The 21479-nt window shown below is 43.5% G+C and overlaps 1 protein-coding gene across 1 annotated transcript in view; it reads right to left on the reverse strand.

The window, feature by feature from the left end:
• The window catches only part of FAM117B (family with sequence similarity 117 member B), a 399159-nt gene that overhangs the window by 209293 nt on the left and 168387 nt on the right, over positions 1-21479 (reverse strand). The window contains exon 5 of the mRNA XM_069226040.1: positions 2662-2808. Coding sequence (XP_069082141.1) covers positions 2662-2808 — 147 coding nt within the window. The remainder of the gene's footprint in view (positions 1-2661; positions 2809-21479) is intronic.

The raw sequence follows: 21479 nt of genomic DNA on the forward strand, positions 1-21479 counted from the left end.
CTTAATCTTCAACGTCGACATCCTAGATTTAGTTACTGTAGACGTTGTCGACTAACAGGAAGCCACCATCGAGAAGATGGTAACTGTCGATGTTGTTGATGCAGCCACCGTATATATTCTCGATGACTTTGTCGACGGTAGAGTCATCGACGGTCTGTCGTCAGGAGCTGAAGAAGGCTTTCTGAAAGTAGTGAGAACCTTTGGTGAAGGTGTAGAAGGCTTTGAAGAAGGTTTAGACACCACCTTTGAAGTTGAAGGCCGATGTTTGGACTTTGAGGAAGATTTCCTTGCATGAGGTTATGAGACTGCGGCCTTCGTCAGAACCCTTTGAGGTCTTTTAAAACGTTTTTGAGGGTTGTCCTGAACCCTTTTCAAAGAGAGGCAATCTTTGCCTCTTTTGGGATTTCTTAGAAGACCAGGAAGGTTCCTCACTGTCGGAATCAGACAGGGTTCTTCCTTGTTTTAAGCTTCTGGAGCCATATAAGCAGTCTCCCCTCTCTATCCTTCAAAGTTTTTGTGGAAAAGGTACGACATACCTAACAATCAGAAGAATGTTCGGGATAGAGGCAATATATACAGTCTCTATGTGGATCCTCAGAATGGAGCCTTTTCTATCCACTTGTACTACAGGCTCTGAAGAGACTTTTCCTCTGTCAAACATTGTGCTGACAAACAAAATCCAGAAATTCTGAGTGTAAGTAAGCAACACTCAAAAAATAAAGAAGAAATTCAGATGTATTGGCAAAATCTTCTAAAAAAGGAACAAAATGAGGAGAGCTCAGAGGAGACTCGCTAGCATGACGTGCGGTAGAAAATCTGAGGTATTGGAGCTTCTCTCAGAAGGGTTCTAGAGGGTGAGGTAATCTGATTGGTTAAGGCTCAAGTTTGGTCCTTTTTACATAAGGACTTGGATTGATTACTGAAAAGTAGAGTTCTAAGTTAATGCTGTTATGTCTTTGGGGACATTGTCTTTAAGATACAGGGGACTCCCATCTTAACGACGGGCAATGATTCAAGCATGTGAATCTATGAAAGTTCCAATAATGGAGTACATTTTCTATCACTCCTGCCACAGAGTAGCTGGTGAATAAATTGCAACAAATTTACAGGCAGTTAAACCACTGGGAACTTGCCAATGGCGGCACTGATGGAGTCAGACTTGGCTTCCAAGAGGCACGTCAGAAATCCCACTAACTAGACCATTAATGAGTTGAAAGCAGAGCAGCGAGTTAGGTCTTAAAAGTAATGTAGCAAGAAAGTAGCTCTAAAAGGTGGCGTGATTAGGCTTTATGATTGACTCGAGCCCGGTGGTGGGAGTTTACATATCTGTGGTGAAATTACATTGTCCTTTCTTTATACTGGAGTAACTGCCTAGCGTTGGATGTGCCAGATGAAAAGGATTAAGCAGTTCTGTTCTAGAAAATTGATGTTGAAAGCAACAATTATTGTGATTTAATCCACTTTGACACATCGTCCAGAGAATGGTTAGTTACATGGACGATTTGAGCTTTGGGAGATCGAAACATCGACCTTATATTCTCCCTGACACAATTCTTTGCATGAGCTGCTGGAGTCCATTAGGAGTGATTTCTGATTGTTTGAAAGACTGCATACAAGACAAAAATCTTTTGTGGCTGGAGAGTCAGGAGGGTTGGTGCTCTTCTGTTCCTTGGATGTAAAGGGATTGTGGACTAGAGGGGTCACCAATGCATTTGTATAAAAATACTAAAAAATCTGTTGGTTTGCTATATTGAATATATTAGTGAATACATACAAATTCTTAATTTCACCAGAAACGAATTACACACTTTTTGAAGATTTATTCATTCCTGGAATTTGACCTATGGTTAGCTACAACATTAATAGTATTTAATATTGTTGAAATATTTGTATGCAAATGATTCCTCCATGAACACTGTGTGTTTTACAGTTGAGACTACCCAGTTAAGTGGGGAATAATGGATTACCCTATTTATTTATAAATAGGCCACACAGCATCACAGACCTGGCTCAGAGTTGAGTGGTTCAAGGAGGATTAGAATCATGTCTACATCAAGACATATCAACAGGGACTGAGAGCCACAATATAAATGTGGATCAAGCATGAACAGATGCCTCTACTGATCGATGTAGGAAAAAGCAGGAGAGTATGAGGCAATAAAACGTTGAGGAATTCAATGTGAATACCATCAATGCTGATATTCTAAGGATCTGTTAAACTATATAATGTTTTGAGGGAAAAGAAGCATTTCTTAAGACCCTGGAAAATCAGGTTGTTTCCTACTTACAACTTGCCTGATGTAAATCAGGGTACATCTCTGAAAGTACGCCAGTAACACATGGGGCAGTGTCAATAACAGATCCACAAAATCACTATTTCATGTCCAGCTCAGAGTATCTGACACAGAAATTAGACCCTAATGATGGGCAGAATAAAGAAACTGCATTTACTGCATTAAATAGCCCTCAATTTTCACTTAGCCGGGCATATGAATTTACAGAATAACAACATAAGGAGAAAGTGCCGTGAATAATTTAATCCACTCTTACCATACTACTTGGAGAACATGGTAAAGTAGGGTTAGGTTTTTTACAGACTGAAAATGATATATCTGGAAACCAAGAAACCCAAAACCAATATGCATATTCAGTGGACCTCACCATCAGGGGTTCCTCCTTGTCTCCATTTTCCTTAGTTATGATCTCAATCTCTTGATTCAGACCCTCCACGCTGTTTCGGAAACGTGAGCCCGATGCCTTTGTGATGGGAATTGTAACAGGAATAAGGACACTCTTTGGGATTGGAGCCTAAAACCAAGAAAAATAAATCACTCACTTCTATTTCAAATTCCCTTGAATCATTTCTCATTTATCAGCACTTGTTTTCTTTTACTTACATCTATAAGTTTTACTTTTAGTACTTGAATGTATCATCTGAAATCCCTCCAATGCTGACATGGATAGAAAACTTTAATGCAGCTAGAAATTAAACATATGCAACAATAAGGTATTGTGGGAGCACTGAAATAAACATGTCTTCCATTACAAACTCCAATGTCACCTAAATGCTTCATTTCCCATGTGTCTCGGTAAGATCAGTGACTCAGGGAGTCAAAGAAGATTTTAAATAGCTGCCTTTTAGCTGGACTGCTATCTTATTGGCAACGGTCATCAAGGATTATGTAACAAAGGACAACATGGAGCACTAAAAGTCTAGGTTGTGGTTACAGAAAGCAAAAATCTACAACAAGAAAAAAAAAAATCAGATTTGGGTTGGTAGCGGTAACACTGGAAGAATAGGAATAATTTAGTTTGTATTTTCTCTTGTGCCTCCCGCCAACACAGCCAGTGTTCTGTTCTCCTGACATTTTTATGCCAGCTGGGAGTAACTAACTAATCAACTACACTACCAACATGGGGACAGAAGGACCAGGATTAGACCAAACTACCTTCATACTGCTCTTAGCACTAACTTATCTTCACAGCTGCTTGGGAACTGTTTTTAGCTGCAGGCAATCCTCAACCAATAAGGAAGGAAAAGAGCAGGTCCAAAGAATTCCTGTTGTGTAGCATCACCAAACAAGCAAATTCCATTGCTGCTCCCCCATATGCCATGGTGACCTTTTCCAATGAGTGTTGTGGCACAGAAGTCAACCTGGAGGGACTTGCAACAGCTTTATGCATGTTTAGACAAAGGGTTCTGATACTAGCAGTCCCATAATCATACTAGGAGTAAGATTCGACCTGACAGTTAAGGAGTTTCATGAGTTCCAGAGATTTTCTACTCCCAACTGGCCTCCTGCTGTCCTTCTACGCTGCTCTGGAGCACTATGCATCACGGACAGCATTGCTTAATAGTGTTGCTATTTAGTGTCAGCATGTTCACAGCTGAAGTGGATGGCAGAACAGGGCATTCATCCCAGTGTACAGGCAATAAGTAAAAATAGCCATCTTCTAGCAACTCTGTGCAAGGAGGCCACACCAGAATACATAGATCCAGAATGGTCACACTGCTTCAGAGAGGCGCAGCTCATTATTTGCTTAAGAAACTGATGTCTGTAGGGCTTATCTTAACTCACAAGAAAGGATTAGTACAGCTTGCAGTTTTGCCCAGAGAAGTCAATCTGCTTAATAGGAAACCCTGTTTAGCTTTTCATTCTGAGGGTTAACTGTCTGTTATCTTACCTCTGTAAAAGGTCAAAGTAAACTGATCGAATTAAAATCATGAGGTCTCAATATTAATGAATACCTTTATGCAGCAAAGATTAAGCATTAACAATCGGATACGGGGGCAACACATGAAAGACTATCTGAAATATTAGAAACTAGACTGTGGCACTTGTGACTGAAGAACATTACTAACAAATCATGTTACATACATTTGGCAGTCACTATGTGGCTAAGGCGTTATTAGTGGTATCATTTTAATCAGTGTACACCTCAAAATATTGAATTCTGATCATTTCTACATCTTAAGGTCAGGATTGCAAATGGTTTTTCTAAAATATAAACGGTTACCCATACTTGTATAACTGGTTTACCGGGGTTGGATAACCAGTTTATTCTATATGTAATTTCCCTGGTGGGCTACAGCCAGCGAGGTCTGTTTCTGAAGGCAAAGGATGGCTACAGCACCTCTTCCAATTTCTCCAGCTCTCCCAGGTATTTACAGCAGTCTTAAGAGCGAGCAAAAGGTGAAAGAGGAAAGAGTAGAGGGATAGAAAGTACAAGCACAGGCAAAGCCAACAGTTCTCCCCTTTGAAATCTACTGGGTTTGTCAATGTTTTGACTGGCACTTTCTTTAGCTCCCCTGGTATTTACAGCAGAGGTGCAGCAGCTGCCCTCTGCCATCAGTAACCAACCTCCAATGGCTCTAGACCACCAAGGGAATACTCGTTGGAATAAACGGGCATGCGCTGTCTAGTAGGCTCGACCTAAAAGGGAGAGAGATGAGAAAGAGAGGAGAGAGATAGGAGAGAGAGGGAAGAGATAGAGAGAGGTAGAGAGAGAGAGAGAGATAGAGAAATAGAGCAGGGCTGGTGTAAACATTTTGTCAGGGCTGCTTTTGGTTCCCAGTTAGGTTCTGTGGTTTACTTTACAATATCAGTTACTATGTGGATGAAGGACCACATGCTCACCCTATTTTATGATCCTATATTCTGCTCATAATTTTCACTTTTCCCCATTTATGATTTTTACTATCTCAATTTAATATTTCACATTTTGAGACAGCATAATTATATACAAACTCATGGCTACAGAAATCTCACTTGTTTTTTTCTTAAGTTAGTCTGGAATCACTGCAAACTATCTCAAATCGCCTTCGATGCCCTGTTTGTTGTATATGTTTTAAAATTAAAGATTTATGACTAAGAGAAAATAAATTGACAGTAGAGCACAACATATATACATAGGCAATATTTGTAGAAGACTCACAGAAGGTGACTAAAGGAGCAAATGGGACAGAATGCAGAGAAGATTTATTTTTGTAAAGTAAAATTGATTATTGTTATAATATACTTTGTGCGATCTTGGTTTCTGCCTGTCTCAAATTGTTAGATTTTTTTTTTTATTTGTGTTTTTGAGCATTACTAGATGATTGCAGAACATATGGTCATTACGTTATCATACATTTTATAAATAAAAGCTAAAGAAAAGCTATTGCAATAAGTAATTTTAATAAGTTAATACACATTAAAACCTATACCATTTATCAAACAGAAAATTAAATAAATGAATCTAGAAAAAAAGTCAATTTGCCAATGACCTAACAAAGATATCTTACTGATAAAGGATTCCATATTAAACCTACAATGGACATACTTAAATTTGCGAGTACGGTGTCTCTGATACATCCAATCTTCAAAGCAGATGATGTCCAGTACTCCCGGTACTCATAGATGAATACAAGGATGACTCTGGTTCCACCATTGGGTTTACAAAATTTGGAATATAGAAAATTATATTTAAAAAATGAAGAGTTAACAGGACTTGTACTTTGCAGTTTGATGAATGAATATACTTTTGCAGTTTTAAATATTTGTAAGAGTCTAAATGAGCTGCACCAAATTCATATAAAAGCTCTGGAAAGGAGGCAGGGGTCCCAAAATGAAATAACTAATACACAAGCTTCAAGTTTGAGGTTAATGCAGGCTAAATCTCTATAATCCTGAAAAATATCAATAAGTGTTGGGTTATTCAAAAAGGGGTATTGTCTACTGCCATGTGCTCCAAAGATTAAGCAGCCACTTATACAACTAACATTTCTGGGATGTTGTCTGGGGTTGGAATAATGAAAAAGTGGAGTGTCAGGGGACAAAATGACTCTGACATTCATGAAAAACAGAAATGCAGATATTTCTTGAACAGCATAGCTAAATGCCCAATAACAAAACTGGAAATTTGTTTGTGCCTGACCTCTCCCATGCCAAAGGCAGATGGAGGAAGTTAATTGCGTTTTTTTTTGCCACCCCATAAAAATACTGGAATAGCATCACAGAGTCTATTAAAGTAATACTAAGGCTTGTTGGTCCGGGAAAGGTCCCAAGACGGACAACTAGACCCAACTGAAGGAGGTGATGACCTAGGGGGCAGATGCAGTAAAGAAAGGTCCACCACCACCTACACCCTTGCCCCCCCCCCACCCTCTTTGAACACAACAAGGTACACATAGTTGGAACCAATACATTATGACAGACGAAATCCCCCGCACATGATCACAAGACCACCCCTCCTCTATCACCATGAACTGAAAACAAGCTGAGTCGATGTGCCCAAACAATGTTGAGATTACTTGACCCAAGATATGAATAGACAGTACCCGGACTAGCCATAGTTACAGTTGTTATAGTTACCTTGTTATCGAATTGTTAACCTTTACCAGATTTTGCAGTACAAATAATTTGGTGATCTCAGGAAAAGCTTGATTGCAGACTGTGCAGCAGAGAACCGCCCCAAATAGATTGGTACCTCCCACGAAGCCACAGCACCACCTTAGATAGGCGGAACTTTATAGTCCAGAAACCCTATGTCTAATTATGTGGTTAGTTATGTAGCACATAATTGTTGAGACTGAAAAGTGATCACATATCTAATAACTGCTGGCTCTGCCTACACAATATTTCATTGGGATGCACTCCTGTATTTCTTACAATATGAAAATGCTAATAAAAATATTATTTTTTTATTTTATTTTTAAAAGGCTTGTAGGAAGCCAGGGTGCAAAAATAAAAACAAATTAAAAAAAGTTTGGCAAAAGGATCTGATTGGCCCAGCCTAGCAAGGTCCAAGGTAGGTAATCAAATTTCTTTAAGAGACCTACAGCATCTTGAACAGCAGACAACACCAGGAGCCAAGTTTTTAAACTTGTCTCCCTGCATCACACTCAAAGGTACTTCAATTGGATGACTAAGCAGGGTTCAGGGTTACCCTTGGTAAGTCAATTTTTAGCATGGTCTAAAGTTGAGCCACATATTGCAGCTTCTACTGTGGTTCTAATACTGAATGAGATGTCAACCACACATGCCAAAACTTTAGAAACCATGAAAGGAAGCAGTATCAGAAAAACATTAGCAAACTTTTGTAACATTAATTAAAAACAGCGCTGTAGACAAAGCATACTGAAAAGGAGAAAAATGACAGTTTAGCCGGGCACCTGTGCATTAACAAATAAGGCCAAAGTGTGGCCAGTAACACTCACACTAGCCTATGGCGACTGATGAGAGCGCTTGAATCCAGTAAATATATTGGCTGGGAAATCAAAAACGACAAATCACGGACCAGAGAAATGGCCTTTCTACTCAGTCAAAGGCTTTTTTAGTGTGAAGTGCCACAAGACTCAAAGGCGCTTACTACTGCACTGATAAACTTGACAGTCTCAAAACAAAGTTGGTACTGCCAGCAGTGCCTCTTTGGGAAGAAACCAGTGTCACACAGGGAAGAAAGAGGCAATTAGATGAGCTATTCCATTAGTAACCAAACTGGCAAAGTATTTTATTATGCTCACACAGTAGTAAGATTGGTCAGCATGAATCCAGGAAGAAATTTGATTTTTCAAACACCCCAGCAAGTGCAGAATCTCAGGAGGATAGAACTGAAACCTCATGCATCATTTCCATTAAGACACTAAAAACAAAAAGGAAAAAAGCAGCTCCATCACCGATTTGTAAAATTCACCCAGTAAAGCGTCAGTTCCAGCAGCCTTGCGTCAAAGGGGCATTACTAGAGAAGGCTCTTTCAATATAACAAGAGCAATTCACTCACATGTTTGCTATGAGGGCAGTGGTGGCAGAGGAATTAAAAACAAATTAAAAAAAATATTTTACTAAAGCATAAGATTCGCCTCAGCTCCAAGGTCTAAAGAAGCCCTACTGCATGAATACTTTGGAATACCAGAAGCAGTCCCAAATGAGCCCAGAAGCTACAAAATGATTTGTAGGGTATTAGAGCCCTTTATAAAAGGATCCCAAAAAATACTCAAATTATGTCCCCAGGCTCAAACCGATCTAGAGGACAAATTGTTAGGGGAATGCTTTCGTGCATAGAGGTAATCTTTGCTCTAGTGACTGATATTTCAGAATTGGCCTCTTCTGTACAGGATCACTGTCCTGAACTAACGTAGATTAAGCTAGGAAAATCCATAATGGAGGATAAATCCTGTATAGCAGCTTTTAAAGTATCCCATGCAACAGACCATGAAGCAGATCAGAAATTCAAATCCTAGAATTCAGAGATAAACTTCTGTATGAATGAGAAGAGTATATATATATATTTTAATTTTAAAGAAGAAAAAAAATCTATATCCAGGAAAGAGGTACATTTGTAATCTTGAGGATAATTGGATCTAGAGTACGGGTAGTGTGGTTGGAAAGTAAAACAGGGCAAAAGGACACCTCAGAAACCAACTAAGGATTTGTTGATAAAAAAATAGGTACTGCAAGAATACTGAATGTGAACTGGGGACAAAAAGGTGTATGCGCTCTAGTGTGTATACTGCCACTGCAACATATCAACTATACGTAGGTCATCAGCCAGAGAAATTATCAACGAACCAGACACATCCAGTATGTCTCATTATGTTTTCGTTTTTTTGGTTAAATGCTGTAATGTTCTGTAAAAACTAATACGTCTGTCAAAGACACAAATGTGTACTGAAAATCTTGAAATCTCACCAGTAAATAAATGTGACAGGATCGTATATAAAACAAAGATCAATTTACTTGGAAACCACTCCTAATTTTAAATCGGACCCCATAACCATGATATGCTCAAGGTAACCAGATACCAAACACTGAATAACAGCTACACAGTCAATGTTTGAGGTCACACAAAAAGTCATTGTCCCCAGGATAATAGGATTATATGTCAGAAACCAAGGTCTCTAGCAGACAATTCAGTCATGAGAGGTTCTGAACCTGGAGCATCCTTAGAATACCTGCAATAGGATTAAATACTGAATCCATTTAAATTTTTAGCTACAGACCTTTGACCTCACCCTAAACTCGACTGACCACAAGCCCTCGTCCACCTCCCCCCAACACACACAAGTTACACACGGCTCGTAAATAGAACTACTGCCCCAACTCAATCCCTTCCCAAACAAAGCGAGCATTTGCAATGCAATGGGTCTTGCGTATTTCGAACTGTGGAAATTGAGAAAAGACTACTTCACAAAATAAAATAAAGTTAGCTTTAAAAAATAAAACTAATTTTGTTTGTCCTGCTAGGCACGTTTTTGCCAGTCATAAGCCTTCTGTTTGCGGGGCGCTGGAAGTTAGAACAAAATAGTACCTTGATCACGTCAGGAGCAGTGGACAGGCACTAATTAAGTTGAAATCAATTAGTGCTGAATCCCTACTCCACACCGAGAAATTGAAACTATGTCAGACATGCCTTGACGAATTACGAGGCTCTAAAGAAGAGTGCCACGCAAACCAACAAGTGGTGAGCAACAGGAGGGCTCAAAGCCCTTTACTGATCACAAGAGCGTCTCGCATACGAGAGTCATCCAATAAGTACTATCAGTGCATAAATGTACTGAACAGAAATAAAGATCAAAATCGAAAAAACACTCCTACCTACATCAAAGCAGAACTAGATAAAAGCAATAGCAAATACTTCTAACTAAGCTTTTAATGTCCTAAGCCAGAACTTAATCAGTCAGACAGCCAAGCGAACAGTACTTCAAATGTTATTGTTATTGACGGATCAATAACCTATAAGCCTCCTTGAGCTAAGGACTGCTTATACTTCCGTAAATTTCTGGGGAATAAAAAAAACTGGATAGCCTATTTTAATAGAAGACTCAACAACTATCGGAACAGAAATCATAACAGCACTTAGCCTCCAATATTAGCATCAACATCTCATGCTGGCGAATTGCCGTTCACCACATGAGATCTGGGAAGACCGAAACAACAAAACCTTTTCTAGACATGACACTTAATTTTTTTTAGGCCCGGGATACAAAATAGGATGGCATGGAGGTCTAGCAACACTGTGTGGGACCAAACAGAACTTTCAGCTCTAGCGAACAAGAAGTCCAAATTCTTGTCTAGAAGATTCACTTTCATAAGTGTACTAACCTAAAGGATCGTACTAGCTTTTAGGATCTCTATGGGACCAGCCACCACCTCCGACCCCCTCCCAAATTCCCACCCCCAACCTGCAGGTTGCAGCAAAGAGACCAGTTCCCCAGGTCCTCACACTTCTCGAAAGCATCGTGAACTGACAGACTCTTAACTTGTTACTGGTCAAGCCAAACTCCGAGCTACTCATACAAAGTTTGGTTTCCATACAGGTCTGCATAAACAGACCAATATCTTGCCAATCACCTCAGCTCTGGTACTCAGAAACTCTAGATTAAGATCCTGCTCAAGTTGAATTCTTTTTTAGTTGACTTGACCGTAAATCTTTAAGAAAAAAAAGTGCCTTATTTAACGCAGCATTTAATGCAGAGGAACAGGAGCTACATGATTCATCCTGTGGGTTGGAGTCCTCGGTTAGAAAGGAAAGCAGCTGATGAGAAGATGAAGCCAGTAGTGAAGTTCCATTCACTTTCATGCCTAACTCCCTGAATTCAGGGGACTCAGAAGATATTGTCTGAGCTTTAATGCAATTACAACTATTGACATACGAAGACTGCAGAATAGGATGAGGCATGTTGTGATCAAGATTCATATTTTTCTTTCAAAATCTTACCTAAGAAACAGACAATTATTCCTCGGCCTTAAATGAGTTTTGCTATTGCTCTGAGCAACTCTTCTGGAGCATCTTCATGTAGCTAGATAACATCCTGGCACATACATAGAGGTAGGAGAAAAAAGGCAATGGCATCTATTGGGGCAGTGAAAGACTGGCATGGCCTGGGGCTGAACTTGAGAGAAGAGTATCAGTTCATGCTGACCTATTGGTGGATCCGATGTATGCTGGTTCAGCACACTGAAAATGGTGTTAAATAGAAGAACTACTACTCTGATATTTAAGAGGTGAGTAATCCGTTGTTATTAAGAGTAGTCTCCCGAAAAAGCATTACCAAAAATAGGTAGCTTATTTGTCTGATGGGTACTTCTAACTGCAGATGCCTCACCTCTTGAATGGATACTACAAGCAGTGCCTCCCAAAAGGTGGAGTGTCGGAAGACTGGACTCCATCCTAGTGGCCAAAATGGATCTCTCTGAAGACTTGACTATTCAGGCAGTAGTTATTGATTAACAGATCCACGGATGCCTATGTGACAGCATGGCAGAAGTCCAGTCCTGGAATACCCTCACCATTGCAGCTTTGGTTCTAGTGGAATGAGTCTCAGAACCTCTAGAGGCTCCTCCTTTTGGCTGAGGTACAGCATGTTTTTATGCACAGGACAATCCACCTGAATGGAGTTAGCTTCCGCACCACTGTAGCATTATTTATTTACAGCTCTTTTTATTGACTTTTACAAACATCAAAACCATGAATTGGTCATTCCTCCCACATACTCACCATTGTGGCATCACATCTGTCCATCACCCTCTCCATCCCCTCCCTCGTAACAGCCAACAGTACGTTCAGTTGTGTAAATGCAAGCAGCTATCCCCACCCCACCCCCAACCTCATCCCACCCCATCAACCATGGCCAGTTTGTCACATATATGACCTGTTTCCGTTCCAGCAGCTCCAAATCTTAGTCCACTTTTGGGGGCATTCACGGCCCCTTGTATACCACCCTATCGGCCAACATACACCAGTCCATGTCACATTTCTAGTCCTCAAGTTGTGGTGTGCGATCTGATCTCCACATTCTTGCCACATTTTGTTTAGCTACTACCAACCTTAGGGTGATCCATATATGCTCCATACATAGTACCTCCATTACCTCCCAGATGTTCAGAAAACACCACATTGCCAATGCAGTAAAGGATTTCCTGTACACTTCACCCATACATGCAACCACTGGAGCCCAAAAAGTTTGAAGTAATGGACAGTCTTTTATCATATGGTAAAAGCTATCAGTAAGTCCACAGTCTCGACGGCAGGTCTCACTTGCTACTCTACCCATCCTAACCAGTGTAGTCTGAGCGTAATAGGAGCAGTGGAGAATCTTCAGTTTAACTAAGCGAAAACTCGCTCTAATAGCTAGCTCTCTGGAGGACATTGGGGCCTTCTTCCACTCGACCTCCTCCAGGCTGTCTAAATCACAGTCTCAGCACTCTTTTAGTTGCTTGAGGGTGTTGGGTGCGCTGATTAGCTTACTGTATGTTAGGGATGTGGCTTTACATGGCATGTGTCACACAGCCAGTCCTCCAGTGGTGCAGATTCCGGGAGCTCCGCCTCCAGCAGCACCGCCCTCAAAGCATGGGGTACCTGTATGTAGCGATACGTTTTGGCTCATGCCAAATGGTATTCCCGTTGCAGGTCAGCTGGGGGTTGGGAGGTGTAAATACCAACAAAGTCCCATTGTCAAACTCCTGTAACTTTCCTAGGGTACCCAACGCCTCTGTATCCCAAAGGGTGGTGGCCCATGTTAGCCTACCTTTTCATCCCCGGGGTCGCGAGGCCCAGTGGCAGAGCTCTATCACAGTCCCCATCCGTCCAGGAGTATTAATGCATCATGCATTACCGCAGAGAGCCTGTAGGTATCCCCAGATGCAACATCAGTCTATCCATCTGGAAGGCAAATTCCTCTGGGAAGAGGAAGACCCAGCCATTAATGGTCACTCTTCCATTCTTAGCACCTGCATTAACTCAGTGCGCTTGTGTGCTTGAAGTAAAAATTTAGGCCTCTCTTTTTGGGGTTAGCCGTTGAATCCGCTCCTCCTCAGACAGATGTGACATGGAAAAGGTGGGAGAGTAATAGAATGGCAACACAACATTCAGCAGAAATTAAACAAAAGTCAGCAACATTCGTCACCAAAAAGGGGGCATGCCAAGTTTGAATTGACAGCTCATGCAGGTCACTAACACGGCACTGAGAAAAAACTACAATGAGGGACACCGTTTTGATAGTTAGTAGTTGCAGAGACCAGCTGTGCATGGGCTCAAAGGCATGCACAGCAAGAACATAAGGACCAAGTTAAGGTTCCATTGAGGCTTGAAAAGTGTCGGTGGGAACATATACATAAACCCTTTTAGAAAGCATATCACAACTGGTTTCTTTAATAACAAAGGTTGCTCAGTCAAACACAGAAAGGCCAGAAGTGGCAACAAATAACATTTAACTGTGCCACTTGAAAGCCTTGATGATCCAGAGATACTACAAACACCATAACAGACAACTTGACCTGTCGCTGACCCCGTTTGACCTCACGGAACAGACTGGTGTGCCTTGCGGGCAATTCCTGACATATGAGGCGATAATGGGATCTATACATGCCTTCTGGAAAGGGGTAGAGGGTGAACCTCCCACACACAAGGTCTTACAGACTATGCTCTCCATTGGCGGAGGGGGGGCTCTCATTTGGTCTCCTGGCTCTACAGGTCACTGCTGGCTACGGTACATAATCCGATGGATGCTCTGCGGGCTAGGTGGGAGATGGACCTAGATAGACACCCTACTGATGGAGAATGGGACAGAATTCTTGCGTATACTCCCTCGGTCTCCCGAAACACTCGACTAAAATATATACAATATAACTACACACATAGGACTTACTTAACCCCACGGCAGCTGATGCTCATATACAGGGGGGCTGGGTTGGGTTGCCCACGGTGCCGATTGTTGGATGCAGGATTTGGACACATGACATGGGGATGTCCACAGTTGCAAGAATTTTGGAGGGGGTCATCCATAAAATTAACCTTACACTAGATAGACGACTAGAGCCTACAATGGAAACATGCCTCCTGGGGTTATTCGCTCGGCCACGCCCCAAAAAAGCGGGCAACAGATTTGTGGATATGGCTCTGGTGCTGGCTAAACACTGAATATCAATGGCATGGAAAAAAGCTGAGGGTCCCAGCCTACAGATTTGGATACAGGATATCACGAGGTGGGGAAGAGCGCCTTGAAGAGGGAGGAAGGCAAAGGGATGAGGCGTAAGCCACTGGCCCCACTGTGGTCAGAGGTGATGGATAGCTGGGAGAACAGTGCCATGGGACTAGACTCTGATCACGAGAGTGATACCGGAAGCTCTACGATGAGTTTATAGGAAGGGATGTAGGGAGTGTACCCTTGTGTTATCTCCAGGAATCCCAGGGGAACGGCATATGGGTGGCTGCCCCCTCCCCCCCTCTGCCCACTTAACCCATGTACCAACTCCGGGACAGTACCTGAACAATGATTTTCATGTTTATTGTCGCCACACAGCTCGTTTATACACATGAATGCCACAGGTAGATTGTTCTGTATCTCTTAGTTTTGCTATATTTTTGGCTTCATTTCTGATGGTCTCTCTTGATAAGCATTGCGGGCTTTAAATTGGATGGGTAATCCCTAGAGAGCATGAATGCGCACTGCTGAAGGCATTAGACAATGAACTTAACTGACGTGAACACTGCAACCCCCACTCCCCTGCTACCCTAGAGGGCTGTTAAGAACCGCTGAACAACTTACCGCTGCTGGCATACTAACAAAGGGGTGAGAACTTTACCGACTAAACGGAACTACAATGCTATGCTAGAAGTACACTTTGTCTGTAAAGCATATACGTGTCATCTATAAAAATATCAAGAAGTATTTTATACAGAGTATTAGGCATTATGTTATACCTGCTTGAACTTCAATAGAAATGCCAATAAAATGTTTTAAAAAAAAAAAAAAACAGGCAACTTGACCTGTAGAGGATCAAACTGGCAGCCCACGCACCAAGCCATAAACGTCCAACAACACAAATATACTAATTAATTAGATGGGCACCTAGCATCCAGTACCTCAACTGGTAAACTGGAACCGCTCAGTTGCCACCTTTTAATCTCCATGCAAGGAGATGTAAGTTGTGGAGATGCAGGTTCAAGACCCTGCCTTGTTGCTCATAAAGAAGTAGACCGATTAAAGGGCAAATGTTATGGTTCAAAGGATTAGGGTACCAGACTCTCCTGGCCAACCTGGAGCTCTCAAGATCATCAAGTCTTCCCCAATCTTCTTCAGAATTCTGGGCAGGACACACAGCAGTGGAAAGGGGGATAGAAGACCTGCGTCCCACTGCAAATGGAATGTGTCTCTCAGGGAGCCTCTTAATGGAAACTCCTGTGTGCAAAATTCACGACAATACATGTTCCCTGTCGTAGCAAAAAGATTCATAGCAACATCACAAACTAAAATGATGGATGGCTGGACTGCTACCATGGGGAACAGGGTCAAGATTGATTTGCATATGGCTGGGTCCAAACTAGGGTGGCATGGTGAGCAAAAGAACAATGGATGAAATCCAGATCTGTGACTGGGAGTGAGTGTTTGAAAAGATTCACCACTCCGTCTATCATCCTTTTGTGTAGCAAAAAGATTCAACCAAGGCATGCCCCCACTGGGTGAATAATCTTGAGTCGACTCCAGAAGAAGAGTTTGCACTAGACGAAACCATAGCCCAAGACTGACTGCAATATGTCCCTTCTGAATCATCTGAGCACAGCTGTTTTAAAATTAATCGGGGATGGCTGGCAAGATCTCACTAGCCATGAACAGAAGTCAACAACGGGTAGCCAGTGTTGACAAGGCCTCTGGCACTGATGGACTAGGCAAAGGCACCACAGGATCCAATGGCAAAGAGGCAGAACGATCAAGCAAATAGGATAACTGGAAGCAGGGTGAGCTCAAAGGCATTCCAGAGGGGAGTCTGAATCATCTTAAAAAGTTGCAGCAAGGCCTTCCTGAAGGCCTCTATCTGCTGGGAGGTCGTCAACTCCCCCAGAAAACTCAGGGTGCTTTGTGACTAGTCTGGGAACAAGCTCAGAGTAAGACGATGGCACCAGAGTCAGACCCACAACCTGTCAACTACACAGCATGTCCCTGGTGTCGTGAGGAGCGGAGATAAGTTCTACTGTATCTTCTTCAGCTTGTGGGATTATATGTTCTTGGGCTTGGTCTCTGACTTGCCCCAAGACTGAGACTTGGAGAAGGACCAGGGCCGGGAACAGAAATGGACTCGCAACTTTAATCAGGAGCGGGTCAAACACTTTGAGCGTGACCTACCTTACTTTTTGTGCTACACAACATATAGTTTTGTCTCCCTCTTCCTGGTGGCTTTTGGGTGAATCAGGGAGCATCTGTTCTTCAACTTCGAGATGGGCATATGTAAGGAAATGCCTCCTTGGCATGGTTGCCCCCCTGACTTTTTGCCTTTGCTGATGCTATGTTTACAATTGAAAGTGTGCTGAGGCCTGCTAACCAGGCCCCAGCACCAGTGTTCTTTCCCTAACCTGTACTTTTGTATCCACAATTGGCAGACCCTGGCATCCAGATAAGTCCCTTGTAACTGGTACTTCTAGTACCAAGGGCCCTGATGCCAAGGAAGGTCTCTAAGGGATGCAGCATGTCTTATGCCACCCTGGAGACCTCTCACTCAGCACAGACACACTGCTTGCCAGCTTGTGTGTGCTAGTGAGGACAAAACGAGTAAGTCGACATGGCACTCCCCTCAGGGTGCCATGCCAGCCTCTCACTGCCTATGCAGTATAGGTAAGACACCCCTCTAGCAGGCCTTACAGCCCTAAGGCAGGGTGCACTATACCATAGGTGAGGGTACCAGTGCATGAGCATGGTACCCCTACAGTGTCTAAACAAAACCTTAGACATTGTAAGTGCAGGGTAGCCATAAGAGTATATGGTCTGGGAGTCTGTCAAACACGAACTCCACAGCACCATAATGGCTACACTGAAAACTGGGAAGTTTGGTATCAAACTTCTCAGCACAGTAAATGCACACTGATGCCAGTGTACATTTTATTGTAAAATACACCACAGAGGGCACCTTAGAGGTGCCCCCTGAAACTTAACCGACTGTCTGTGTAGGCTGACTAGTTCCAGCAGCCTGCCACACCAGAGACATGTTGCTGGCCCCATGGGGAGAGTGCCTTTGTCACTCTGAGGCCAGTAACAAAGCCTGCACTGGGTGGAGATGCTAACACCTCCCCCAGGCAGGAGCTGTGACACCTGGCGGTGAGCCTCAAAGGCTCACCCCTTTGTCACAGCCCAGCAGGGCACTCCAGCTTAGTGGAGTTGCCCGCCCCCTCCGGCCACGGCCCCCACTTTTGGCGGCAAGGCTGGAGGGAACAAAGAAAGCAACAAGGAGGAGTCACTGGCCAGTCAGGACAGCCCCTAAGGTGTCCTGAGCTGAGGTGACTCTGACTTTTAGAAATCCTCCATCTTGCAGATGGAGGATTCCCCCAATAGGGTTAGGATTGTGACCCCCTCCCCTTGGGAGGAGGCACAAAGAGGGTGTACCCACCCTCAGGGCTAGTAGCCATTGGCTACTAACCCCCCAGACCTAAACACGCCCTTAAATTTAGTATTTAAGGGCTACCCTGAACCCTAGAAAATTAGATTCCTGCAACTACAAGAAGAAGGACTGCCTAGCTGAAAACCCCTGCAGAGGAAGACCAGAAGACGACTACTGCCTTGGCTCCAGAAACTCACCGGCCTGTCTCCTGCCTTCCAAAGATCCTGCTCCAGCGACGCCTTCCAAAGGGACCAGCGACCTCGACATCCTCTGAGGACTGCCCCTGCTTCGAAAAGACAAGAAACTCCCGAGGACAGCGGACCTGCTCCAAGAAAGGCTGCAACTTTGTTTCCAGCAGCTTTAAAGAACCCTGCAAACTCCCCGCAAAAGGCGTGAGACTTGCAACACTGCACCCGGCGACCCCGACTCGGCTGGTGGCGATCCAACACCTCAGGAGGGACCCCAGGACTACTCTAAGACTGTGAGTACAAAAACCTGTCCCCCCTGAGCCCCCACAGCGCCGCCTGCAGAGGGAATCCCGAGGCTTCCCCTGACCGCGACTCTTTGAATCCAAAGTCCCGACACCTGGGAGAGACCCTGCACCCGCAGCCCCCAGGACCTGAAGGACCGGACTTTCACTGGAGGAGTGACCCCCAGGAGTCCCTCTCCCTTGCCCAAGTGGAGGTTTCCCCGAGGAACCCCCCCCTTGCCTGCCTGCAGCGCTGAAGAGATCCCTAGATCTCCCATTGACTTCCATTACAAACCCGACGCTTGTTTCTACACTGCACCCGGCCGCCCCCGCGCTGCTGAGGGTGAAATTTCTGTGTGGGCTTGTGTCCCCCCCGGTGCCCTACAAAACCCCCCTGGTCTGCCCTCCGAAGACACGGGTACTTACCTGCAAGCAGACCGGAACCGGGGCACCCCCTTCTCTCCATTCTAGCCTATGTGTTTTGGGCACCACTTTGAACTCTGCACCTGACCGGCCCTGAGCTGCTGGTGTGGTGACTTTGGGGTTGCTCTGAACCCCCAACGGTGGGCTACCTTGGACCAAGAACTGAACCCTGTAAGTGTCTTACTTACCTGGTAAAACTAACAAATACTTACCTCCCCTAGGAACTGTGAAAATTGCACTAAGTGTCCACTTTTAAAACAGCTATTTGTGAATAACTTGAAAAGTATACATGCAATTTTGATGATTTGAAGTTCCTAAAGTACTTACCTGCAATACCTTTCGAATGAGCTATTACATGTAGAATTTGAACCTGTGGTTCTTAAAATAAACTAAGAAAAGATATTTTTCTATATAAAAACCTATTGGCTGGATTTGTCTCTGAGTGTGTGTACCTCATTTATTGTCTATGTGTATGTACAACAAATGCTTAACACTACTCCTTGGATAAGCCTACTGCTCGACCACACTACCACAAAATAGAGCATTAGTATTATCTCTTTTTACCACTATTTTACCTCTAAGGGGAACCCTTGGACTCTGTGCATGCTATTCCTTACTTTGAAATAGCACATACAGAGCCAACTTCCTACATTGGTGGATCAGCGGTGGGGTACAAGACTTTGCATTTGCTGGACTACTCAGCCAATACCTGATCACACGACAAATTCCAAAATTGTCATTAGAAATTGATTTTTGCAATTTGAAAAGTTTTCTAAATTCTTAAAAGACCTGCTAGGGCCTTGTGTTAGATCCTGTTTAGCATTTCTTTTAGAGTTTAAAAGTTTGTTAAAAGTTTGAATTAGATTCTAGAACCAGTTTTAGTTTCTTAAAAAGTATTCCAACTTTTAGAAGCATAATGTCTAGCACAGATGTGAATGTGGTGGAACTCGACACCACACCTTACCTCCATCTACAGATGAGAGAGCTAAGGTCACTCTGTAAACTAAAGAAAATAGCAATGGGCCCCAAACCTACCAAAGTACAGCTCCAGGAGCTTTTGGCAGAGTTTGAAAAGGCCAACCCCTCTGAGGATGGCAACTCAGAGGATGAAGATAGTGACTTGGAGGGAAATTCCCCCCCTCCAGTCCTACTTAGGGAGAGCAGGGCTTCTCAAGCCCTGACTCCACAAATAATAGTCAGAGATGCTGGTTCCCTCACAGGAGGGACCAACAACTCTGAAATCACTGACGATAACTCCAGTGAAGAGGACATCCAGTTAGCCAGGATGGCCAAAAGATTGGCTTTGGAAAGACAGATCCTAGCCATAGAGAGGGAAAGACAAGAGATGGGCCTAGGACCCATCAATGGTGGCAGCAACATAAATAGGGTCAGAGATTCTCCTGACATGTTGAAAATCCCCAAAGGGATTGTAACTAAATATGAAGATGGTGATGACATCACCAAATGGTTCACAGCTTTTGAGAGGGCTTGTGTAACCAGAAAAGTGAACAGATCTCACTGGGGTGCTCTCCTTTGGGAAATGTTCACAGGAAAGTGTAGGGATAGACTCCTCACACTCTCTGGACAAGATGCAGAATCTTATGACCTCATGAAGGGTACCCTGATTGAGGGCTTTGGATTCTCCACTGAGGAGTACAGGATTAGGTTCAGGGGGGCTCAAAAATCCTCGAGCCAGACCTGGGTTGACTTTGTTGACTACTCAGTGAAAACACTAGATGGTTGGATTCAAGGCAGTGGTGTAAGTAATTATGATGGGCTGTACAATTTATTTGTGAAAGAACACCTGTTAAGTAATTGTTTCAATGATAAACTGCATCAGCATCTGGTAGACCTAGAACCAATTTCTCCCCAAGAATTGGGAAAGAAGGCGGACCATTGGGTCAAGACAAGGGTGTCCAAGACTTCAACAGGGGGTGACCAAAAGAAAGGGGTCACAAAGACTCCCCAGCAGAAGGGTGATGAGACAACCAAAACTAAAAATAGTAAAGAGTCTTCTACAGGCCCCCAAAAACCTGCACAGGAGGGTGGGCCCAGAGCCTCTTCACAAAACAATGGGTACAAGGGTAAAAACTTTGATCCCAAAAAGGCCTGGTGTCATAGCTGTAAACAGCATGGACACCAAACTGGAGACAAGGCCTGTCCCAAGAAAGGTTCCACTCCAAACTCCCATCCAGGTAACACTGGTATGGCTAGTCTCCAAGTGGGATCAACAGTGTGCCCAGAGCAAATCAGGGTCCACACTGAAGCTACTCTAGTTTCAGAGGGTGGGGTGGATTTAGCCACACTAGCTGTCTGGCCGCCTAACATGCAAAAATACAGACAGCAACTCTTAATTAATGGGACTAGAATAGAGGGCCTGAGGGATACAGGTGCCAGTGTCACCATGGTGACAGAGAAACTGGTTTCCCCTGGCCAATACCTGACTGGAAAAACTTACACAGTCACCAACGCTGACAATCAGAGAAAAGTACATCCCATGGCAATGGTTACTTTAGAATGGGGAGGGGTCAATGGCCTGAAACAGGTGGTGGTCTCCTCAAATATCCCAGTGGACTGTCTGCTTGGAAATGACCTGGAGTCCTCAGCATGGGCTGAGGTAGAACTAAAAACCCATGCAGCAATGCTGGGTATCCCTGAACTGGTGTGTGTGAAAACAAGAGCACAATGCAAGGCACAGGGTGAACAAGTAGAGCTGGAGTCTGGAAGAATGGCCCAGC

This window comes from Pleurodeles waltl, chromosome 3_1 (assembly GCF_031143425.1).
Source record: "Pleurodeles waltl isolate 20211129_DDA chromosome 3_1, aPleWal1.hap1.20221129, whole genome shotgun sequence".
NCBI lineage: Eukaryota > Metazoa > Chordata > Amphibia > Caudata > Salamandridae > Pleurodeles > Pleurodeles waltl.